The sequence below is a fragment of the Coturnix japonica genome, chromosome 1 (genome assembly GCF_001577835.2).
Source record: "Coturnix japonica isolate 7356 chromosome 1, Coturnix japonica 2.1, whole genome shotgun sequence".
Lineage (NCBI taxonomy): Eukaryota > Metazoa > Chordata > Aves > Galliformes > Phasianidae > Coturnix > Coturnix japonica.
In genome coordinates, this window is record NC_029516.1 from 2,405,978 (window position 1) to 2,431,979 (window position 26,002).

General features: G+C 44.1%; 1 protein-coding gene across 4 annotated transcripts in view; it reads left to right on the top strand.

Annotated features, from left to right (window-relative positions):
• The window catches only part of PLXNA4 (plexin A4), a 397,375-nt gene that overhangs the window by 353,965 nt on the left and 17,408 nt on the right, over positions 1-26,002 (top strand). For all 4 annotated transcript variants that reach the window (XM_032449091.1, XM_015861239.2, XM_032449104.1 and 1 more), the window contains 7 exons: positions 1,353-1,499; positions 6,521-6,680; positions 13,933-14,036; positions 16,886-16,985; positions 19,121-19,311; positions 21,649-21,818; positions 24,077-24,289. In XM_032449091.1, coding sequence (XP_032304982.1) covers positions 1,353-1,499; positions 6,521-6,680; positions 13,933-14,036; positions 16,886-16,985; positions 19,121-19,311; positions 21,649-21,818; positions 24,077-24,289 — 1,085 coding nt within the window. The remainder of the gene's footprint in view (positions 1-1,352; positions 1,500-6,520; positions 6,681-13,932; positions 14,037-16,885; positions 16,986-19,120; positions 19,312-21,648; positions 21,819-24,076; positions 24,290-26,002) is intronic.

The window sequence follows — 26,002 nt, forward strand, 5'->3', positions numbered from 1 at the left end:
CACTTGTTCCTACTGTAAGGTCTCTTTTGAGAGTTACGTAATAATAATTAAAAAAGAGGCTTTCAGCCTTTGAGTCCTATCATTAATGGCTGGGTGATGATATGTCCTAATGTGGACCCACACTGAGCCCTTAGGTGTGCTAATTGCTGTGGTCCCATACTCACAGCCATCCTTTTGGAGAGAGATGCCTTTTCACTTTGCCCTGACTCTCAATGCAGTTGCCAGATCTCCCTGCAGCTCACATTATGTCATTTGAACAAGATAACCAACCTCTGCTTGGAAATTCAAAGCTTTACAGTCCTATTCCTCTGAGCCTTTCCCACCCCTAGGCACAACCTGTCAAAGGCTGAATGCATGGGGAAGTTTTGAAGGTCCCTGCAAGGTAATTTCAGTGACTCTAGTATCAGATTCCCACTTGCAGCTGAAAGGAAAGGGTACAAGGAGGTGACTCTCTAAAGCACTGCTTTTATAAGTCTTTCCACCCACTCAGCTACTTGTCTTCCTGCCTTAGCCTGAACAGTGGCCTGATAAGTGCATGAGACAGGCACACAGAAGCAATATGCTGCTGGCAGATAAGCTCATTAAGTGGGAGACAGGTGTAGGAACTGAAAAAGGGGCCACTTTGCTTTGTATTATTAACTTGTTCTTGCCTGGACTTACACCAGAGGAAAATGACCTCGCTCATTGAGTTGGGATGCACCACTAGAGGGGAGAGCAATGTGGGAAGGAGAGAAGAAAGAGCAGAGTCATGAAAGAGAAGGGAAGGACAGAAGGAAGCACAAGGAGAGATGCATGGCAAAGAATGTGCAGAGGGAGGGCACAGCAAGAGAGGACAGGTGTGGGAAGAGTGAAGAGAGAGTGAATGAATGAAGGGAAGGAGACACTGGAGAGGAGGTTGCTTTGCTGCCTGTGGGGTGCTTGTTGCACCAGACATCACTGATGCAATTGCACAGAACAAGGGGTACCATGGTTCTGGGGGCAGCCCTCCCCTCAGTCATGGAGCTGCTCCTACCCGAGCATCACTACTTGCTGTCATCATAGGAGTGCTAAGGGAGACTGTAGGCACTGCCCAGACACCTGAGATGAGGCACCAGTGGTTCTATCTCCTGCCAGCCCTATCTCCAGGTCTTTCAGGACCCATCTCACCACCTGCTCTGTGGTGTGGCCCAGCAACAGTCACTCAAACAGCCTTTGTATTTTTTGATGTGAGGGTGGCTCCCAATGATGCATCTGCCTGGAGTGGCTGAGGATGGCAAGCAGCAGCAATCACTGAGATATCACGTGGGCTTGGGATCCAGATTTCCATCTGTGCTTTTTCTTGCTCACCTGATTGTTGCCTCTCACCCTTGCAGGAATGTGCTGGTGAACCTCTGTTCTCCCTCTTCTGTGCCATCAAGCAGCAGATGGAGAAGGGCCCCATTGATGCCATCACAGGGGAGGCCCGCTACTCACTCAGTGAGGACAAGCTCATCCGACAGCAGATTGATTACAAAACACTGGTGAGTACTCTGAGTATGCTCTCCTATGAGCTTGTTCACCTTTTCCTAACAAAAAGGCATTTAGAGAAAAGAAGCCAGTGAAGGACATAGATTTTCTGGGTCTTTTCCTGCAACCCAGCAGCATAGCCTGACCTACTAGTAGCAACAACCAAGTTATGTTGCTGACGAGTTTTCTTGCAAAGCATTTCTGCAATTATGACTGCTTCCAATTTAATTCCACTGTGTTATATCTCATGCCCAGACCATCTTGAGTTCCCCATGGGCATTGTTTGTTATGTGAAATCCTATGTAGATATTCAACACCCATCTGGACACCTGCCTGTGTATCTATTGCAGGGTACCTGCTTTAGCATGGAGGTTGGACTTCATTATCTCATGATCTCTTCCAACCCCTGCAATTCTGATTCTGTGATTTCAACATTGAGGAAGATGTTACAGTATCAAAGATCAGGCACCTATCAGGTCTTTTTCAGAGTCAGTGCAACATTCCTTTTAAACAAGCTCAACAAAAAGACAAATGAACTTGACTTAAAGATTTCAAGGGAAATAGAATTATTCCCTGTCACTGAATCATTTGCTTCAAAATATGGTTGACTGCATGGTGAAAGATAGACTGTTTATTCCTATGTTGGATACATCCAACCTGGGCTTCTGTGTGAGATTACATCCTTTTTCTCTATGATTAAAGAGCATCAGTTAAGGATGAAGAACACTAAACACTTCTTCTTAATGTAAATATTTGTGGGTCTTCACTTTTTTCCTGGATACACTAAACCTTCTAAGCCTCTGCAGGATGATGGAAACTTTGCAAGGGCTCAGCTGTCCTTCTAATTCTTTTATTTCCCAGAATTTTCTCCTTAGAACACGCCAGGTTTTAAAATGATCAACCCCTTCCTGCAGCAGGGAGTTGGAACGAGATGATCTTCAATGTCTCTTCCAACCCAAGCTATTCTGTGGTTCTGCAATCAGAAGATTCTTTGAACATAGCAGCTGATATTATGTACATTATCAGCTGAGGGATGTCCATTTTGCTTTTATTTAACTTGCTTAGAGAGCTGTATCCAGTCAGTGATAGCTCCTTGACCTGCATTAAATCTTAGCATAGGTGGGCTGACTCTACAGATGTCTTCCCTGACTGCAATCTAGAGCCTAACTTCAGTTGGATTCAAGTCTAATGAGATAATGAGTAGGTAGACTTTACTCTTAAACAAGACTGCAGTTTAATTTTGTGTTCTAAAACTTTCCTATTAAATCACCAGAGTAGTGCTTCTTTCCCATTATGTGTAGCTGTCTAGTAATTTGGAGACCTGATTTTGGAAAGAATGAGTGAAAGGGAAAGAAAATCAGGCACAGAGTGATCTCTTTCACCAAAGGAAATCCCTCCGATCCTTTTAGGTTTGATATAACTCAGCCAGCAAAGGGTAGTAATTATACATCGGCTTGAACAAAGCTCTCTTCCATTTGCTTTGTGTTGTTTGATGTTAATCAGCTCTCCCTCTTACATCTCAAGAGCAGACAAATATAACCCGATAGGAATCTTAGCAGATTTACAGAGATCAGCTTCGGTGAAGGAGATTAAGAAGAAACAGAATACAAATAAGATTGTTCTTCCTTTTGTTTCTTCTTATTTCTGTTATATTTTGTTCTTCCTCTGCCCTTCTTGAGCAGACATTATTCTGTGTTTTGTTGGTTTTTTTGTGGTTTTTTTTTTGTTTTGTTTTGTTTTGTTTTGGTCAAAAATATATAGTAATGAAATTAAGCAAGAATTTATTCAGTGCTTGGAATAAAGGAGATTCAGTATTTGTAATATAGGATTTCCCTGGTCACTGCTGTGAGTCTGTAGTGTTTGTGGCTGAGATTCATTGGGTTCTGTTTCATGAATGCTAGATGGATGCTGGACTGAGTTGAATCACACATCGAAACAATCTGTTTATTGCCATGATTCCAGGGAGACAAGACTTCTTTTGGAAGGGCATTATTTTTTAGGTTTTATTAATCATGACCATTATTTTAAGTCATGGTTTCAAATATTGTTTGAGTGAAAAGCAGATCCGAAGAAAATGACTTATCTAAGGAGACAAAAGGAGACAGAGCAGTTTCAAACATCTGGAATTACTGATTTTACAGTGTGCACCTCATTCACTACATTTATATTGTTTGGGTCTGATTTACTTCCAGACCAGATAGATAGCTCCAATTTTCTCTGTGCAAAGTCCTGTAGTTCTCCAAGGAAGCAGCCCACAGCCCACAGTAAGCTGAGGTCTTTGCACTGTGGAACAATTTGTGTACATGCAAGAGATTTTTCAGCCCATAGAATTATTTGAATCGGAAGGGACCTTTAAAGATCACCTAGTCCAATTCCTCTGCAATGAAGTGGGACAGCCCTGGAGACATTAAGGTAGCTACAGATGATATTTGCCAGCATAAATGTGCATCAGCTACACAGTAGGTCTTCTCCCAAGATGTATACCTCGAAGAAACACCCTCTGGTGTTAATAACTTTGCTAACAGTCAGTTATCATCATCGGTGGTCTGCAGCGTTATTAAAAGCCTAGCTGGATTATTCCATCTATGGCAGATGAGAAGATTTCATTCCTGCTGGCTGCCATCTGCCTTTGCCAGAATCCATGGGCTTCTTTTAGCTTTTCACCACACCAGAGCCTCGCTGCACAAGCCTCCCTCCCTGCTGCCACAGCTCTGCTCTTACTGGGAGATGAAAGACCATCCATCTCCTGCATCAGCTTCATTTCTCTTGACACAAATAACGCAGAGGAGCAAAGGCCTTGATGTGTGTCGGAAGCTGTCAAGAGAATTGGATAATGAGTGCTCAGGGCTGGCAGGCAGGAGCTGCCCAATGCGTACTGAGCAATGGCATGCACTGCATGGTGCCTGCACACCTTGGCAGAGTTGAGAGCTTAATCAGATCGTCTGTCCTGACAACGTAGCCCAGGGTGGATAAACACATTTTGAGCTGTGTTTGGTTAAAGCCTTTCAAGGAGTTTTGGTGGCAGGGAGGAAGCCAGAAATGAGATATCAGAGGGTTCTCCCATGCTTGGTCTTTTTGGGCATCCTTCTCCTTGCTCTGTTGCCAAGATATGCTGTATGATTACCCCTTGGACCTTCCTCAGACTAATCTAGAAGCACCAAAACTATGGCAATGTCCTGGTCTCAGGATAGAACACCCAAACAATAAAGAGAGCTCAGGACCAGGGTCCCCATATGAGTAACCACAAGCCATGTGTTTGTATTTTAAATGCCAGTAATCCCTAGTGGAGATTAGGGCTTAGTTGTGCTAAGAGCTGCATATATATATGTGTACTTAGAGACAGTTCATGGCTGGAAGGGCTGGCAGATAAAAAAGCCCAAGGATATAGAAAGAAGGTCAGTAAACACAAATCCAATGAGATGCCATAGCCCAAGGTCAGCCCTGACCATGGTGGGGGTGTGGAACTAGATAATCTTTAAGATCCCTTCCAACCCTATGGTTCTATTAAAAAGTCAATCTGAGAGCAGGACTCAGTGGTGACTATTCTCCTTGCTCCCATTCCCATATCTTTCTGTGTTGACCTCTTGACTAGCACTGAGCTGACACAGACCTCAGTGCGTGAGTTGCATTCTTGAAGGCAACTGAAGTTGTTTGCATTGGTGCTGAACCACTCTGTAGAGCTTGCTGTGGCTGACATCAGTTCTGTCCAGTTTAAGTGAGCTCAGGTCAATGAAACCTGCAGGGTAAATTGGTCTCTACAGACATGTGGACCCCTCTAGGATTCCCAAATGAGCTGATCTGGCCTGTATTACCATGTCATTTCCCTACCAATGTGTAGCAGGAAAGGGGAAACTGATAACCTCAACACTGGATGCATATCAGCAGTGCTTTTTATGTATGACTGTGATCATTTGAGATGAAAGATGCCATGGAATTATACAACTGTGCCATTGTCGTTATTATCTGAATCGATGCTTCTTCAATACTCCTGAATGTGACACATAAATAATAGCATTATGATGTAATCAATATCTAGTATTTATATCTACCCTTTCATCCAGAAAGATCAGAGAGCTCTTTGTAAGCAATATCTTCACAAGTCCCTCTTAGTTAAGTATAACAGCACCAAAGGGAGCCTGGTGAGCCAATATATAATTATACTGATACAATTTCACCCAGTTTCAAGCCACGTTTAGATCTCACTGAATCTTGGTAGGTTAGATGGAATGCAATAGAGGGTCGAGTATCTCTTGCATACTATAGAGAGGAATTTATGGCCGAGGTAAAATTAATCAAAGTCACCAAAAATAACATGGTTGCACATATAAAAGTTGCAAAGCAGTAATTAATGACTCTATATTGCCAAAAACTCCAGAGAACACTGCTTCCAAGTGCAAAGGTGTGCTAAGTTTATAAAAGTTTATGGACTTCACACTCCTGTAACGAGAGCAGAGCACTTGACATAGACGTGGCTAAGAGTTAGTGGACAAACTGCTGTTAAACCTTGTGTTTGTTTAAAGCATCCCTCCCTCCCCACTTCATATGCTTTGCATTTATTCTTGGACACGGTCTTCAGAGAAAATTATATTCTCCTTCAGAGAAACCTGAGGCCTTTTGGGTTGAGTCGGTTTTCTTATTCTTTATGTGAAAGCAGCAAGGCTTTTTAGTTGCTGTTGTTTTGTGTATCTTTTTAAAAAGCCCTACATTTCAAGTTATTAACACAAGAAGGATCCATCCTATGCAGAAGATGGGCAAAGTTAAGGCAGAGGGATGAAAGATTACTTTTACCTGCACTGTCCAAGTCAGATAGGAGTGTAAGGAGGATGCTGCAACACTTAGACACCTTGCCAGATCTCCAAGGAGCAGGGAATGGGTCAGAGGCCAACAGATCTAGCCAGGGTCTGGTTGTGTTGTCTGTTAGCACGTGGGTGAGTGTTGTTTTGAGAGACCCGCAAGAAGGTGAGTGTGGAGGGTTGATCACAGGATACCTGCGCTGTTGTGAAATGTATGGTTGATCTCACTGCCTCTTTCTCAGGTCCTGAGTTGTGTGAACCCTGACAACGTGAACAGCTCCGAGATCCCAGTGAAGATCCTGAACTGTGACACCATCACACAGGTCAAGGAAAAGATCCTCGATGCCATCTTTAAGAACGTGCCCTGTTCCCACCGGCCCAAAGCTGCAGATATGGACCTGGGTATGTGAGTGCACAATGGGCTCTGAATGCCCTGTGGCTTGTGGGAGAGGGGACACAGCCAAGCTCAACCCAAGCACTTTGCTGTAGCAAGTGCCACCTCTCCAGGTGCTTGGGCAAGGCAGAGTGTCAGCAATGCTCAGAGGTCAGAAAAGACTGACTAGATTAATACAAACACTCCTGGCTTTTGAAAGCTCTACTTCCCTGGCCTTGAGGACTTAAAATCTCCAATAGTCATCCTGCTTTTCTGCACAGGGTTTGTCTTGCACAAGGCACATCCTGCCAAACCCTCTGGAAAAGAAGGTACCTAAAGCACAGGGTGGTGTTGTCAGCAGTGTTCAGGTTGCTTAGATTTATTCTGAGCTTTTCTCTGGGCGGTGAAGGCTCGGATAATGCATGTCTTCTTGCTGAGAGAGTCACAGCCCAAGCAGAATTAATTTCTCGTCATGTGGGCACAGGAAAGGGGATAAAGCATCCTCTGTTCAATGGGCTGCATCCATCTCACCCTGACTGCTTCCTTCTCCTACCAGCATCCCTCCGCCAGCAGCAGGGCTGGAAGGTGCTGCTCTGACATCTCCTTTTTGTAGAGAATTAGGAGATCAGCACTAACATTTGTTAGGAAAGATCCCTCTGTTTATGAATTCTTGCTTTTTTGTTCCCTTGTGAGATACTCTGCTCGAAGGGTGGAAAGGGCTGCACCAGCTTCACTTGCATTTTAAGTCATCTCTGGGGCACACAGCTTCAAACATGTATACCTCTGGGGCTAAAATCAGCTTCTGTCCAAAACTTGGAGCAAGGGCATGAGGGCAATGAGGTATTTGCAGCTGGATCCAATACAGCACCTGGAGACCTGTATGAAGGGCTGTAGAACAGTCTGCTCAGGGCATTGCTGAGGTGTCTGGCACAGGGCTGGAACTGCATTGTGTGTGACGATCAGCCAGCATTTGCCCTTGGTGACCTTCAGTGAAAGGGGCTTGAGTGGAAAATGATGGAGTCTATAAAAGTCAGCGCAGGAGAGGAGGAACCAAAAGGAGAGGGAATGGATGGATGCCAAGAAACAATTCACAGCAATAACAGAGGCAGAAATAAGAGGTCAGGGATTAAAGTTAAGTGTGTATATGTGTGTGCATTTGTGTAGGGGAGGAGGGGACTCTTGACAGAAACTGCAGCAAGATTCCTGCTCATGTAAGGCAGTTAGAATAATGAAACGAGCTGCCAACACCAGCAGCAGTAAAGAACAAATCATATATATCATCAAGAAAGGACCCAAGGTGATTGTGGAGGTGCTGTGAGTCAGCAGTGAGTGCAAGGGTGAGCATCAGGCCAGGCAAGGTGCCAGGGTGTAGGAGATGGGACTATTGGGATTAACAACCAAACCCCTTGACCTGTCTGGTGTTGGAGGGTGACCACAGAGCCCATTAGCTTTGGGTCTCGAGTTGGGTGTGGGTGGTAAGTGGTTTATTCTGATGTGGGGATGAATGTTGCTTCCATGCTTAAAGGCAGGGATTTGTACCTGTGTATTGCAGTCATGAGGGATAAACTGGAGTGCACAGATTTCATTACAGCTCTGACAGCTGAGAGGTACAGAGCAGTGAGTGGAGGGGATCCTAACTAAATCCTGGCAATCCTGCATCCAGGGCTTTGCTGCTAGAAGTAATTATGATATTCTGAGTGATGCTGAGGTGTGTGCAACCCTAACAGAAGTACTGAACACAGTCTTGTCCACACTGACAAGAGACTGCTTTTGAGCAGCTGTTTGACCAATAGCTCTGATGATGTAGTTGGCAATAATAAAAATAACATTTTTATGTTTGATGATCATTATTACACAGGAAGATACGGATAGAGAAAGAACAACCCAAACCATCTTCTCATCTAGGAGAGTCCTGCCAGCAGCAGGCTCCCTTATCACAGCAGTTAATAACTTGGGAGGAGCATGGCTGGCATGAGTGAAGCAGGAACAAGAGGACACGCACACCCAGCCACAGCTCCAGCCCATCCTCTTTGAGGGAGAGGTGCTTGTTGGCATCTGGCATCCTTCAGTGACAGCAAGAGCAGCAATGGGAGAGCAGAAAGCAGTGCTAGGCATTAGGAAGCAGCACGGAGCTCTCAGCATCACCCTGCTCCAGGCTGAAAGCTCAGAGCTGGGAAGGTGGCTGGATCAGCCCCTCCAGTGCATGCTAAGCAGTGGATCTGAGCAGGTGATTATCATCTGGCCTTGAAATTGATCATTTTCTAAAGAGCAACACTGTTTTCTGTTGCAATGGCAATTTTCTAGGCTTTCCGGCTGCACTAAGGCCAGATTGCTCACATGAAGAAAGCAAACAAGCTAATGAGTTATTTTGAGTTGTTAAATGCAGGGTAGCTGCAGGCAGAGTGACTCGTATGTGTCGCAAATGTCATAATGTTTTGCAGTTACCCAGACAACTCATGGAGGGGGTTGTCAGCTGAAAGCATTTATTTTGGACACCCTGAGGTTACATTTTAGTCCAAAACCCAAATTGCAGCCCTCAAAGTAAAGGCTTCTTTCTACTGTGGCTATTTTTGTTATTGTTGGTTTTTTTTAAAGCCTTTGCCATAAATAAAATATTCCCCATCTTTAAGAAAACGTTGAGGTGTGAAGATCACCAAGCAGAAATTTGGCTCCATGCTGAGGCAATGACTTTTCTCTGAGCCTCTGGAAAGGGACTGCATAGGTGGGGGCAGTAGGGTTGAATGCCTTGCATACTCAGTGGTGCTGGTTCAGCCTCACTGTGGACCTCGTCAAGGCAAACTATCAGTGCTTCACCAGCATGCCATACTGAGGTGTTGAGTTTAACATCTAGGAACCGTTTAAACTGAGTGAAACTAGATTATATTTACAGTAAGGCAAAGGACCGGACAGGCTGGAGAATTGGGCACAGAAGAACCTTGTGAGGTTAGATAGGAGCAAGTGTAGAGTTTTACACCTGGGGAAGAATAACATGCATCTGTATGGTTAGAGGCTGAGCTGCTGGAGAGGATCTCTCCAAAGAACCTGGGCCTCCTGGCGGACAGCAGACTGTCCATGAATCATCAGCGTGTCCTTGTTGCCAAGAAGGCCAATGTCATCCTGGGCTGCATTCAAAAGAGCGTGTCCAGCAGGGTGAGGGAGCTGATCCTCCTCTACTCTGCATTGGTAAGGCCACATCTGGAATACTGTGTCCAGCTTTGGGCTCCCCAGTTCAGAAAAGGTAGGGATCTCCTAGAAAGAGTCCAGCAGAGGGCCACAAAGATGATGAGGGGCCTGGAGCATCTCCTGTATGAGAAAAGGCTGAGAGACCTGGGACTGTTCAGGATGGAGAAGACTGAGAGGGAATGTGTAAGCTAGATGCATATGTCCCCCTTTTTGTACACAGACACATATCTTTTCATAGCCTTTCAAACCAGACTTAAGGTCTGTAGGAAAAGGGTGTGAAGCACAACAGAGTGTGTACAGATGACCAAAATGAATTGTATGCATCATGACCTACAAATGCTCATAGAGGGTAGGGTAGGCAATGATGACTAGCTCAGAAGACATCTGGAGTGAGATGAGAGTTCTTACAGTTCTGGGTGTTTCAGTTGCCCCTGAAAAATCTTTTCTGTGCTGCTGTTTTCTCTGTTGTTCACTGGGGATCTTCATGGTGGACAGGATCAGAGAGAAGGCAAAAGGGAGGTATGTCTGTAAGATATGAGGGGCAGGACATCTCTCCCTCTCCCACCTTATAGTAGGCTCGCTCCTTAGCAAGGCATTGCTACCACTCAAACAAGCTCCTCTTCATCGATGTCCCCTGGAATATCCCTTTTTTTGAGTCAAGTTGAACGGAAAGGTTGTTTCTTAAGGAAGAAAAAAAAAAGAAGAAGTAATTCCTGCGTGCAATAAAAAGATACACTATCTGCTGAATGAAATATAAAGGCTTCACAGCAGCTGTCTCCTGAGTTTGCATTTACCACTGCTCCTGATTGGAAGGCTTGATAAAGATAATGGGATTTTTACCTTCCCCCCCCCTCTCTCCGGAAGGTGGACGTGTAACAAATTGGATTGGAGTGTGTCTCTCCTTTGTGCCAGCTCACAGAGGAGTGGGCAGATCTGATGAGAGAGGGGATGGGGTGCTGCCAGCGAGGACAAAGCTGAGAGTTTTCACTTAGTGCTGTGAACATGGATGTCAGGGTCACCTTTTCCTTCTTTTGTGCCCTCCCAGCCTGTTCCTCTGCATCACAGAATCATAGAATTGAGTTCGAAGGGACCCTTAAGGTCATCAACTCCTCTGCAATGAGCAGGGACACCTACAGCTAGAACAGGGACATCTACAGTGGTGCTTCCAGACAACACATCTCTTTGCAGATGGTTCTGTGACCACTCATAAACAGTAAAGAGAAGCACATAGTGCTGCTCTGAGGTTAGAAAAAGTTGGGGATTCTTTCCCTGTTGTTGCTCAGATTCATAGAAGACACAGTCCTATGGTTCCTAAAGTGTCCCCATAGCAAAGGAAAGCTTCCTCTGCTCCGTTCAGGATCCTGTTCTGAGGATCCTATTCAGGCCTCAAGCATGGAGAAATAGAATGAGGAAAGGTGTGCCTACATCTTGTATCAGAGCCAAGGGCAACCCTGAGAACCCATTAATTCCTCCCAAAACACTGTGTATGCGTCCTTCCCCAAAGGTGAATGAAGAAAGAGGACTGTGGCAACATGCTGAGACATGGTGGAGCAGTATCAAAGAGGGGGTTAAAGGCATTTAAGAGACACACACTGTGACAGCAGAAGAGAATCATGGAATCACAGAATGGTTTAGATTGGATGGGACCTTAAAGATCATCTAGTTCCAACCTCTCTGCAGTGAAAAGGGTTGTCCCCTATCAGGTCAGGCTTCCCAGAGCCCCATCCAATCTGGATCCCTGGCTTCCAGGGATGGGACCTCCACAGCTTCTCTATGCAGCCTGTGCCAGTGCCTCACTGCCCTCTGAGTAAAAAACTTCTTCCTAACATTTATCTTAAATCTCTAACATTCTTTTAGTTTTAAGCCATTCCCCTTCATACTATCACAAGATGTTTCATAATACCCTTCAAAACGCTTTATAAAAGCACTGTGTCCCAGCCCAGCTCCAACTTAACATTGTGAGCTCTTCCAAGCAATGTCAGTGATCTATTGGCTTCTGGGCATCTTGTCCAGGGGGCAGTGAACAGATGAACACCCTCAGACCTCACAGGGATGATATAGGTGAGGATCAGAGGAGCTGCAGTAAACGAAGCGCAGTTTGGTATCAGAGCTTAGCCAATGTAACCTTTGCTTACTCTATCAGTATCTCCAGCTAAAGAAACACCCAGCAATAAACAGAGCAACTGACCTCTTCGTACTAATTTAAATGAATAATAAAGGCAAGAGCAGCTTTCCCAATACATTTTAATTATGTGATAAGAAAACTGCTGAAACCAAAGCAAATTTGCTATGGTCCTTGCATTTTTATGTTAGGAGAAATAAGCAGGGATGGCAGGTGATGTCTCCACATCCAAAAGTTCATTTTAATTAACTCCAGCAGTTGAATAGACTTTCTGCTTGGGCTCTTGCTCAATGTCTGGGTCACTGTGATTGAGGCATGACAATCAAGGAAGCTTTGGATGGTTAAAGTTGTCTGTGGTTAATCTACGGCCATGACTGGTGTCACAGAGTGATATTACATGTCTCTCCCTTTGGTCCTGTCCATATGTTCCTTGCCTACAGGCAGGTTTGTGTGCACTCTTTGGGACAAGCTGTGCCAATCCTCCACATGAAGCATCCTTCAGGACTTCTGCAAAAGGTTGGAGCACCGTGGGAAGTGATGGGGTGCTCTAGTACTGCAGAAGGAAAGAAACACTCAGCATTTTGAGGTGGAAGCTGGAGAAGTGGTGTGGTCAGAAATTGGAACCCTTCTGCTTGCAGATATACAGCTGAAGCCCCAGGAAAGGGTCTGGTACTGCACTGAGCAATTGCTCTGCCCAGTGGAGCTCTGTCTGTGTCTGAGTCTTGGCAGTTAGACATATCATAGAATCACAGAATAACAAGATCATAGGGTCACAGAATGGTTTGAGATAGAAAAGACCTTAAAGATTATCTAGTTCCACCCCCTCTGCCATGATCAGGGACATCTTCCACTAGATCAAGTTGATCAAAGCCTCTTCCAGATTGGCTCTGAAGGGTTAGGACATTCACAATTTCTCTGGGCAACTTGTTCCAGTTCCTCAGCATCCTCATAATAAAGAATTTCTTGCTAATATCTAATATAATTTCACTCTCTTCTAAGTCATAAGTTACTACCCCTTGTCCTACTGCTACAGTCCCTGATTAAGAGTCCCTCCCCAGCTTTCCTGTAGGTTCTCTGTAGGTACCAGAAGATACCATAATGTCTGTGTCTCTGCCTCTTAATGAAAGTTGTCCACTGTCTAATTTCTATCCCTAAAGCAATTGCTGTTCGTTTTCATATGTCACATATTAACAGCTGACCTGCAAAGGGAAAGTGGATCTTAGTAACAGCCACAATGAAGAAAGAACAGCACCAAGGAGTGAACTAGGAGTTAAGCACTATGAACAGAGTGTGCCAGGATTTGCTCCATTCAGTTGGAAGAACTCCTCTGTGGTCACTGCTTTATTTATCTGCATAATCTTTCACCACTGTGTGTTGCTGTGTAGTGGCTTTGGATCTCTTGTGTGTGTAGGCAACTGCTCTGTGTTTTCTGCACTCTTCAAAGGGCTGACTATTTCTTGTGAAATAATAACTTCATGACAGCGACATTATTTTATCAAGTGTAAAGAAACTGGTCGGCTTAACTTAGGACTTGACTATGAACTTTGCCACATGACACTTTTTGCTCATGAACCATTTATGTGAACCTTTCATGATTCATCTGTTGTAGAATCATAGAATGACCTGGGTTGAAAAGGACCACAATTATCATCCAGTTTCAACACATGTGCTATGAGCAGGGTCACCAACCACCAGACCAGGCTGCCCAGAGCCACATCCAGCCTGGCCTTGAATGCCTCCAGGGATGGGGCATCCACAGCCTCCTTGGGCAAATATCAACTCTTTCGCTCTGTCATGGGCTCTGGGCATTGTGCATTCACATGTTGTACATGGTTGGAGGCATCTGACAGAGCGTAACGACCACAACTGATGTGGTGCTACAGCTCTGCACATCACCACACAGGTTATGAGCACAGGGATTACAGGGCTCTGAGGGCTCTGCAGAGCAGCATTCAGTGTCCCTGTTCTCCTTGCAGAGTGGCGGCAGGCAAGTGGGGCAAGGATGATCCTCCAGGATGAAGACATCACAACCAAGATAGAGAATGACTGGAAGAGACTCAACACGCTGGCACACTATCAGGTAAGTCTGGGAGAGGGTGGGTTAGGAGGTAGATCAGTCAAGAAGGTGCTAAGTAGAAGAGTGAAGTGTTTTTCTCCAAGATGCAGAGGTAAACAGTTATTGAGTGGGCAGTAACTGAACAGAGCTCCTGTTGAGCACATCCATCCCACTCCTTCTAGGAACATCGTTAGAGATGAAGACAAGGGAAGAAATAAGACTCTGTCTCCCTTGAATGAGAGGCAGTTCGGGTGAGCAGAGAATGCGAAGAAAAGTGTTTGTCAAGAGAACAACACATTTAAAATTTCTCATGTTGACAAACAGAAAACAAGCCTTTCTTTCCTCCTTTTTCCAATGCAAGTTCTTGTAATGCTAGTGTAGCCTAGGAGGATGGAAAAGAGAAAAATGGAAGAGAAGAAGATTTATTGTCTGAAAAAAAAGGAGGAGGAAAGCAGCATGACTGGAGAGAGAAGTGCAGTGGAGATTACACTGCCCTAGGATCCCTTGATTTAATCCCTGCGTGACTTGCCTTAAGACAAGGTTTCTCTTCATAACCTTGAGATCCAAAAGAGAGGGATAAAGATATCCAAATATATATAAATGTTAGATATAATGAAAATGGAGTTTTGGTCAAAAGGTCCTCCAATCCTTCCCACTCCTGTAAATAAATAAGTAAATAAGTAGATAAAAGAAACCAACTCATTAAGTTTAATCCAAAGCTGACAATTCTGTCATTTCTTTAATCACACCTCAGCATTATGTGTTTCATAACAAGATATCTTTTTCATTTAAGGGCTGACCTGAGGAGGCAGCAGGCAATCATTTGAAAAAGGAACGAAACTTTTCACTTCAGATTGACTGAAGGATTGCTGGCTGACTCCAGAAGATGTTTTATATTATTTTATTTATTTACTTATTATTTTGCAAGATGGAAGGGCTTCTACTTCATTTCATCAATAGACCAAGTGTAATTTTTTCCCCCTTCTATGCTTTTCCCTGTTGTTTGCTTCAGGCGATGAGCTCCCATGTCTGTGGATGAATAGGGGCAGAACAGGTCCACAGATGCTGGGGATTTGAGCTCTGCATTGCTTAACCTGGGGCACTTACTGATATTTCCGCTGCCTCAGTTTCCCCATATATAGCATGGGGCTGAAGTTACAAAAAGCCTGTAATTGCCTTCTACAATTGCTGAAGGGCTATTTAATTAGCCTCTGCAGTGCTTTGAAGATCAAAAACTCCATGCAAGTGCTAATTATTATTATTACACAGACAAGAGTTAGAAGTTGTTAGCATTTTTTTTCCACCTATCTCCTTTTTATGATGTCTTATTTATCAGAGATATTCCTGATATGGCTCCTCTGAGCCACTGACTTGTTAACATTTCTGATAAAGGACCCACATGAATCACTTAGCTGTAGAAATGCAAAGTCTGGCTCATTTCAGAAAGCTCTGTGCGATGCTATCCTACAATGTCCTGCAACACAGCCTCTCCACCCCTGCTGAGATCCTCTGAAACAGCAAAGAGAAAGAGTTCATGGTGGTCATTTCTAGCCAGCAGTGCATTTGTTGCCTGGAAAGGGAAGACTGTGCACTGAGAGGCTGACAGGGCAAGTCAGAATGGAAAATGTAGGTATCTTCATCTAAGCTGTGTACCTAGATATTACCTGCAATCAAGGCGGGAGGAGCAGAAAATTTCACATCAATTTTCCCATCCTTATGAGACTTTCCATCCTTAATGTTTGGGTTTTTTTTTTCCCTGTAAATGCTTATTTCTCTCTGTTTAAGGTGACTAGTGTAGCTGTAAGAGTCTACACTGCAGTTGTCTTCAAGGAAAGAATAGGAACCTTGGTGTTAATTTTCACTCTTCTCTCTCAGAAAATTGTCTAGAGCATTGGATAATCACCTCCATACAAACCGTGTCATCATTGATAATATTATCCCGTGTAGAAAAACTCACTTTAAATAGTTTTACCATGAAACAACACTCCTAATCCTAATTGCTAAGGAAATAAATAAGATATGAACTTGTCTCATTCCTGACACAGCTGTGGGTTTAACTTAAATTTGGACTTAACATAGGAGCCCCATTCTTTGATGTCTCCCTTGATCATCAGATATTCTCCTGTGAACATCTCGGCAGCACCTCAGCAATGGTGACACCTGTACTCGTGTCAGATAAGGCAGGAATGGCTGATTTGGATAAATTTCCTTCATTTGGGAAATGAAATGGCATAAGAACAACTTATGTTTATAATTTGGATATCTAGAGATCCTTAACACTGATAGCTCTTGGTTGAAAACTGCTACATAACTTGCAACCTTCACCTAAATTCTCCAGTCTGCCTCTGCTCATAGGAAATGGAATTTCCAATGTCTGTTCCAATGTCATAGTCCTTCTCATTCGTTGGCTTAGGTCTCAGGTGATTCTCTGCTGTGAAAAATGACCATATAGTAGCTCTGGCCTTTCTTGAAGTAATACTGTGGTTACAACTAATCACTTTAGTTATTTTATTCTATTCACTCTCTCATCTTGACAACTGCTTCCTCATGAAGAACCTACTGCAAGGTCAATGCAAAGACCCATGCTGTCATCACTGGGCTTTATCCCAGCACTGTTTGCTCTGTCATCTGTTGTCCTGGTACCCAAGTCCAGCATTCTAGTGGTATAACAAGAGATTTTATCACTCTTTTTGCTGTTGTGGTTGTTGTTGTTGTTAACAAACCCCCTGAAGAGAACAGTTGAAGCTTTGGTAGAAAATTACTGTCTTGCCTGCAGTGGTGTTGGTTTATGTCTCAATTTCTGCTGTTTGAATTCCTGCTGTCCTTGGCATGCCCCTCAGAAGCCTATTAACAAAGTCCATTTTTCTCTATAGGTGCCAGATGGATCTGTGGTAGCTTTAGTCTCCAAGCAAGTCACTGCCTACAATGCAGTCAACAACTCCACAGTCTCCCGGACCTCAGCCAGCAAATATGGTAAGGACTTGTGTGTTGGTATGGATCAAGAGAGCACTGCAGGAGAGATCTCAGATGTCGCTGTGGTCACAAGAAACTGAGCAGCAGCAACAGAAACGATAGGCAGATGAGTAGTTGACATGGTTCTTTGCTGGATGGCAGGAGGAAAGGATTTAGTCATCTAACACTTTGGCATCTGGTCCAAGCTGTTGAGCCAAGTGGAATGCTCTTGGGAAGTACTTCTTCTCTCCTGTTAGATAATGGAGGAGCCTAAATAATTAACAGCCTGCATTTAAGATCACTGTGGTCAGTTGGAATGCACTCACACTTGGATTTTTCATAGGGAGAGGCAAGGGAGAAGCCCTGCATAGTGTAAGAGCTCAATCATTTTGGTAGGAAAGGTCTGTTGTGAAGAATCTATGACACAGATTAGAGGCCTCTGGGACTAGAAACAGCAAGACCTACAGAGGGCATTGCTTGCATACTGTTAGATTTTAGTGTGGGTATTGTGTGTCTCATCCTGCTATTTTATTATCCCAAGGGAATTTACACCTGGAATAACAGTAAAAACAGCTTGCCGAGGTCATTTATCAGTGTATCTCAGAGCATTGCACTGTTCTTCCCACTTGACATGAGACAACTGAGAATGAGACAGCTGTCACCCCAAGATGCTATGATGGCATGGGAGGGCAAAGACAAATGGCTCTAATGTGCAACCAGAGTGCTGCAGAACAACCCTCCATCCATGATGCAGTTAGCGTATCAGTTTATTATTATTTTTCTTTATGTATGAAGGCATCTTTGATTCTTCTAATTCCCTTTAGCTTGAGGGAAAGAAGGGCTACTCAATGTCCAGAGGAATCCCCTTCCTCTTTCTCCAAGGACATAAGCAATCCACCAGACCTTATTAATATTCATCCAGTTTGTCATGTTGTTGCAATTACTGAAAGACACTGTGACCTTTGAAAAGGAAGACTTAAGGGGGGTTAATTTCTCTTGGATTTCTTTAATTCTTTTGCCATTTGATTTTTCAGGGGGAGGGTGTGAGGAGAGTTACAGGGGGAGGAGAAGATGTAGTGGGTCACAAGTGATTGTTAATTGCAATTAAGTAAACAGCATCCAGAGAGAAAAAAAGGATATTCCATCTAATAATTAATATGTAGAGATTGGTAGTGCATTAATAAGGTTGATTCAGAACTTGCTGTAGAATTGTGCAACGCTCTTCTGTTAATCATGGTTGGAAAAGACTAAATCTGTAGCATTGCTGGCAGGTCAGGGGGAGGGGGATGCCTCATGGCATCACTCAGGAACAAAAAGAGTTGCTGTCTATAGGATAAGAGTGCCCTTGTGGAGGTAAAATGTGTGGGCCCCCTGGAGTTCTGGTTCACATTCTATTAAAACAAGATTTTGAAGCAGAGATGGAAGAGAATAGCTGGATAGGAGATATTGGATTGCTTTGTTGCCATAGGAGAAAGAGGAAGCAGCTCCTCCTGAGTTTGGTGTTGGGGAGACAGGCAAGAAGTCATACTGGTTGCATCAGTATTCTTATGCAAGAAGTCCCATGACCTGTTCTCTGTCCATAAGGCCAAGAAGCTTGGTCAGATGTGGCTATCAACCACACAGGTAAAATAAGTTGAACTTGTCCCTGTTTGCTACCATGTGTAGTTGATACTGTTCTCTGAACCCATTCTGGGCAGTGCTGGACACTAGCAGTGCTAGTTGTCCAAGGCCAGATGTTTGACAGGGAACATAATAAATGAAGAGCATGGACAACTGAAAGGCATTGTAAGGGTCGTGCTTTGATAGCAAGGCCTGGTCCATACACCGGTTCTGGGACCTTTTGCAGCTCACACTACAATTCCACCAGGAAATATAAGTCTTCTGCTTAACGTTATGAATTGGTCAATGAACATTTATTTAATACTGATATGGAATATGGAGCTCACAAGAGGAGGGATACTGCAGTATGATTACAGCAATATGTGCATCCTGTTCATATATATATATCAAATGTCAGAGGAACCAGTACTAGCACTAGACAGCAGAAAGAGGTCGTCTTCTTGCCTTTCTGGTGAGAAAGCTTATCTCCTTGTTGAAACCCATTAATTTCAATCCAAGTGCTAACAGGGCTGAGACACGTGCATCTCTCTTTGCAGAAAACATGATCCGTTACACAGGCAGCCCAGACAGCCTCCGCTCCCGCACACCCATGATCACTCCTGACCTTGAGAGTGGAGTCAAGATGTGGCACTTGGTGAAGAACCATGAACATGGAGACCAAAAAGAGGGTGACCGGGGCAGCAAGATGGTTTCTGAGATCTACCTGACAAGGCTACTCGCCACCAAGGTATATGGAGGGAGTAGGGAAGAGTATCCTCTTGCAGTGCAATGCATCTCTTGTGCCCAAATTTCTCTGATACGAGTTATCTCAATGCATCCCATAAGTGGAAACTGAAGCTGTGGCTCAGGTGTGGCTAATCAGAGCGTTATCTCACCCCACTCTGAGCAGGATTAAACCAAGCAGCAATCAAACAGCCCAATCTTCCTTCCTTCTGTAGAGTTTTGACTATTACCATTTCCTGTCAGGGTGTCAACAGGCACAAACACGATTACATTTATTCATGCAAATACCACCTGCGTTTTGCCAGTCTGGCAAGTCTTCATTACATGTGTAAGTCCTACTGTAAGTTTTAACCTGCACATTTTTTCCTCAGCCTGTGATGTCTGTCTCTTCTCTCCGCCTCACTCCATCTCGATGTTGCAGTGGGATTCAAAGTACTTACATGGATCACATAATATAGCAAGAAAATGATGATCCCCGGGGCCTCAGTCCCAGATTAAACCAAAAATCACTGGACCAGTGCTGATGTACATTGCCTGGGGATATGTCCCCTGCTCCAACACTGAAGTGCCGTTGGTTTATTCCGGATCACAAACTCAGCACTTGCTTTTATTTTTTTGCTTTATTTTTTTTTTCTATATGGATGGCTGGAGAACAGCTGCAAAACTTGCACAGCAACAGAGAGAGCAGAAAGGCTGGTGGTTTATGGTTTCCCCTCTTGGGTTGAGCAATTTTCTATCACTGTGAGTGTCTGAGGGAGGGAAAGAGGAGAGAGACCAATTGCTGGTAATACAATCCCAGGGAACACTTAGTTAAACTGACAGTGATTTTTATTCTAGTAAATCCCTGACCTCTGAGACCTGGAGTCTCTTGCCTAAAAGCTTCAGAGGTTTTCTTTGCATTTGTGTGGGTGAGCATGTAGAGAACTAATTCCCTTTGGAACGTGAACCCGAGGGCAGATCTTCAATGTCAGAGCAACAAGATTTCCCCTCGGGGGCCCTTTCTGATTCAGAGATGCTGCGGGGCTTTATTCACCCTGTAGGAGTTCACACAAGCAAAAGACATCTGTGTTTCCCAAAGAATAAATCAAGTGGTGAATCAGCAAGAGACACCAGCTTTCTAATTATTTGTTAATGCTATGTAAACTTGAGCTACTCTGGTGGAACCTGGTGCTTCATTTCTAGTAAAAAGGAATTTCTTTCCTGGGTCTGCAGAGAACGGGAAGGGTTTTATTTTTCAGCTGAGGAAATTTTGCATATTGGGAAATGAATGGTTATTTTGGCAACCATATGGTTTATCTACATGTAAATGACTGTGCTGCTTTGGTGGCAGAATCAGTCTTCACTGGCTATCTCAGCTCTGCAACTACCCCTTTCTCCAGGCCTAGGCAGCCTCTGCTATTCTAGCTCTCCATGTCTTTAATGGAGGTGAGTTGTTCTCATCAGCTGACCCAAAGTGGTTCTGTAAGTACACAAGGACACTGCAATCTCTGTAGTGGACATAATCACAGAATCATATTTTGAAGGGTTGAAAGAGACCATCAAATCCAACACCTCTGCAAAAACAGGTGTCCTATGGTAGGTCACACAAGAAGGAATCCAAATAAGTCTCTATAGAAGGAGACCACAACGTCTCTGGGCAACTTGTTCCAGTGTTCCATCACCATTAGGTAACTTTTTTGTCTCTTGAGCGGTAACTGACATATCCATGCATTGCTCTTAGGGCTTGACTTGGTCCCGTGACAGTGCATGGTAAAATACAAGTAATTAAGATGAAGTTTTTTATTTCTGTTATACTAATGCGTAATGGACAGCCATCTTCTGCAGTCACTGTTGTCCTGTTTATGTCATTAAAACTTTCTGCTCTTCTCTGCCTGGCTTTTATCCCCAGGATAGCCCAAGTACAGGCATTGTATAAAAGTCAGTATAGAAAATAGCTAGGTTTTGGCTCACATATACATCAAGGCTGTTGAGTTTAGGATGTGGAGGAGATACAACTCAGAGGGAACAGATGAGTGCCTTCCCATCACCATCCCATCTTGAGATGGGATATGGTGTCCCACCTCATCTCAGCCACCTTCCCTGGGTGTCAGTAACAGAGAGAACAAGTAATATCTTCACCCATCCCATTCACCTGTTAACCATAAGTATGAAGATACAGATGTCAGACATCTGGGTTGAAATTTCATCTCATGTCATGTTAAACAGCTATTAAATGGCTCTTGCTTTTCAAGCATATTTCCTTAGTCTGATTTATAGACATACTCTATTTTCAGTGGGGTACCAAATTTAAGCATCCACTTCCTACTTGGTGTCCCATCCTTTTCTCTCCTTCTCCCAACAGGGCACTCTCCAGAAATTTGTAGATGACCTCTTTGAGACCATCTTCAGCACAGCTCATCGTGGCAGTGCACTTCCCCTGGCTATCAAATATATGTTTGACTTCCTGGATGAACAGGCTGACAAGCACAACATCCACGACCCCCATGTGCGGCATACTTGGAAGAGTAATTGGTGAGTGAGACAGCCCAGTATGGTCTGGTAGCAGGTCCTCGACTGGAAGGAGAAGAGTAGGACATGTTATTTAGCATATGGGTGATGGGGAATGTGGGGTTCAGCACACCAGGTTCAGTCTTCTCAAGCTGATGGAAACGTATCCAAAATCTAAAGGATGTTCACAAGGGTAGAGTACTTTGGCTATAGATCCCAGTTTGTACCGTGTTACATGGGGGTAGTAGTATTTCTGAACGACCTCATGAGAATATAGGAGGCAAAATTGTAAAGTGTTTAATTACAGTAGTGTTCAGGCCCATAGGGATCTCTGGGGATGCAAGGGAAGGCGTTGCTGTCTTCCTCTGCCCTGAGCGTTTGAACTCCCACTACAGTCACTGGGGGCCTAGAGTTCCTTTTTGTTGCCTCCAGAGGCATCTAGTGCTGTCTGAGATGTTTGAAAGTGTACCAAAGGGAATATGCAGTGCCTACAGGAGATTTGTGTCCTCCTTGCGTGTTAGGTGGAGACCAAGAGATACCTGAAAGCATCTAAAAAGGTATTCAGTACTTTGAGGGTTTGGAGTTGGATGTAAGTCTTCTTCAGTGAGTGACAAAGGTTGACACTAGCTCTCTGCTCTATTCAGCAGGTAGCAACCCCTCAGTGTACATGTAATAGGACAGCAGGGTGAAGTCAGTATTGGTGGAGGAAAGATATTTGCAGCACGTCTCTGCTGAATGTCCCTGTTGGAAAGAGTCCCCTGGGGAACTGTTCCCTCCCCTTTCTCTGTGCAAATACAGGGACTATGAAAGAAACAGCAGAGGAGAGCCATGGGGCTCCCAGCTCATGCATTTTTTTCCTTTTACCAGCCATGCTGATGGCAGGTCGTCACAGCGCTGTGACATAAAAAAAGAAACCCCATGCACCAAAGAGGCTTTCAACTAATGAAACATTAGCATATTATTAACATTATCTGCAGCACTAATCTAAGGCTGATTGCAGCCACTCAGACTAAATGAGCAGGAGGTTTATTTAACGGGGGGGGGAAGGGGTTTGAAAGCAGAGTGTGTATGTATTGGAAGGGGGGAACAGGGGCAGTATGAAGAAATCTGTTCAATCAGATTAAATTAACTCTAAGTCACATCATGGGCTTCATTATTCCCAGCGAGGGACATCATTCCCCCACCCCCTCCCCACAGCCATACATACATGCAGTCTGTGCTTGTCCTCACTGTGGCTGTACTTAGCATCCAAACAACCTCAGAATTTTGGCACAGTCCACTCGTTCAGCTCTTCCCCTAAGAGATGAACCTCCATTCCCAACCTAAAAGGCTTCCCTCCCTCATCTCCCATTAGGTCTCACTGCTAGCATCTCCCACTCCTGAACTTCTGTCCCCTCCCTAAACAAGGTTGGTTTGGCTGATGGGAATATCTGTGTGAGGCTTTCCTCACATTTGCTGGCTGATTATACTACGTATTTGTTTAGGAAAATGTGCTACCATCTCTCTTTAAGAGCATGCTAAAATGCCTGCTGTCACCTGAAGGGGATCAAATGCGGATATGAATTCTTTATGGCGTTATGAACACATGAGGGTAATGAGCAAATTGGAGGAACTTAGAATCTGAGGAATTTAGCCTGAATGTCAGCTGAATTTTTTATACTCAAGAGTTATTCATGTTTGGGAAAGTGCAAATGTTGGAAGTTAGCTTACGAGTCTACCTAGCGTGAAGACAGAGAGACAACAGTTTGATAATAATGACACATCTCAGCTCCTAGACCATGAACATATGAATGCTTTTGCCCTGACACAAAAAGCTTGAGGCAAAAGCTGGAGGTAGATAACCTCGGGACATCTCACACAGATGAACAGCTCTTTTAAGTATGAGGGGGAGGAAGAGGGAGAAAGCCTTTGAATTGCAATTGGAATAGCATTTCCATGGTTAGGGCAGATAAATTTTCATTTCAAAGGCTGTAACACTTGTTCCCTGTTCTTATTTTTCTCCTTGTGGCAACAGGGTTTTCTCTGCCACGTAATAACTGCTTCATGCCCAGGGTGTCAGGATCATACACAAGCTTGGGCTCAAGTTGTGCAACTGAACAGTACATGGCACACAGTGTAGATGTATTGTATATAAATGACAGAGTTGATATCCCAGAATCCCTATCTCTGTGTCTTGATCTTTAATTCCTATCCACCAGACAGCTCTGCAACATCACAAGACAAAGCTTTTGAAACTTGCATTTACTGACTCTCCTTTTCCACACTTCTCACCCCTCCAACAGCCTGCCATTACGGTTCTGGGTGAACGTGATCAAGAACCCCCAGTTTGTCTTCGACATTCACAAGAACAGCATCACGGATGCCTGCCTCTCCGTGGTGGCTCAGACATTCATGGACTCCTGCTCAACCTCTGAGCACCGTCTGGGCAAAGACTCTCCCTCCAACAAGCTACTGTACGCCAAGGACATCCCCAGTTACAAGAGCTGGGTGGAAAGGTGAGTTTTGGCTCTAGAAATGGGAATAACATAAGCAAGTGGCAAAACGAAGCCCTGCTTCATGGATGGAGGTAAGAGGTATCTTCAGTATTGGGTTTGGTAGCTGCTCCTGGGCTCTTCTTCTTAGATTAATGTCCAAGTAGAAAGCTCTGTTCGCCATTCATTCCCACATGCCTTACAACACATACAGAAATTTAATTAGAGGTGTGAACTGAAGGTGTTTGCTATCATTGTTTCTCTTAAGGAAAAACTGTTGAGAAGTGGGAGGGAAGAAGGAAAGGGAGGTGGCTGCATCTGAGTCCTGTGAGCTATGTGGACTTCTTACGCTTTCCATACAGACCAGAAGAAGGAGTTTATTTCTCCCAGCATCACTGCAAAAGTCCTCACACTGCCTTGATCTCAGGGGTCACACAATTGTCATCCCTTACTCTCAGTCCAGTAGCTGTCCATGGCAGCTCTTCTGTGCTTTGGATGCCATGGAATTGTCAGATTAGTGACAGAAGGTGCTTTCTGAATGGTCAGAAGCCTTTCTGAGCATTTTATCCTTATCTGCAAGAACCTGCAGTTTTACTTTTCAATCTACTGCACTAAAGTTCACGGGCTGACAAAGCTACCCTACAGGAAATACAACTAAGACAACTATTCCTACAATAGATAGGGATTTCAGTTCCTCTAAGATTTTCTGCAGGACAAACAATAGCACATCTTGCACTCCATTCAGCAGGATATTGTCTGCTGGAGCAAGCCTTGCAGAAGCTGATCTGCTTTTTGTTTTCCAAAATGTCACACTTGCCTGACATTATTGACAGGTTTGGGAACTGCACAGATAGAGAATGATCGCTGCTCTGTAAATACAACAATGGGTTTATCTTACAGATCATTCCTGTACAACAGCATCCCGTGTTCAGCAGTGATTTGTCTTGCTTGACTTCATAGGCATTGTCTAAAACCAATGTCACCATGTAGGTAATATGAGACCTTTGCTACTGTAGGCATAGTGTGCTGTAAACCAGCCTAATTCCACTGGTGGGTAAGGTTTTGTCTAATTCTGTGAAAGCAGAGCACAGCTGATGAAAGGGCTCTGTACTCCACTCAGCATGAGGTGAATTTTTGCAATAATGCTCCCATTGGTGTCTGATTTGTCCGGACAATTATTTTTAGATGTGGTTAAACACTTCTGCAAATGTCGTTTCTAGGCAACCTGTAAGGCTCTTAGAAACTACCTTGCTTAATTATGACCTACTTCTAGTACTGTGTCCAAGTTTCTCGATATGTTTTAAGACTGATTGCTGGATTGACCTGGATAGGTGGAAAGAAGTGTTTGAGATTTATTTAGAAACAGTAAATTTGCACTAGCAGTGACCCACTGGTGTCATATTCCTGTAACCTGCAACCTATAGTAGGTTATAGTAGTACATGTAGTTGGTGGGTGGTTCATAGAACCACAGAATCATTTGAGCTGGAAGGGACCTTTAAAGGTTGTTTAGTCCAACCCCTTTGCAATGAACAGGGACACCTACAGCTCAGTCAGGTTGCTCAGAGCCCTGTCAAGCCTGAGTTTGAATGTCTCTAGGGATGGGGCATCCACCATCTGTTCCAGTGCTTCACCAATCTTACCATATAATTTCTTCTCGTATACCCAGTCTAAATCTGCCCTCTCTTAGTCTGACAACATCTTCTGTTGTCCTATCACAACATAGTCTGCCCCAAAGT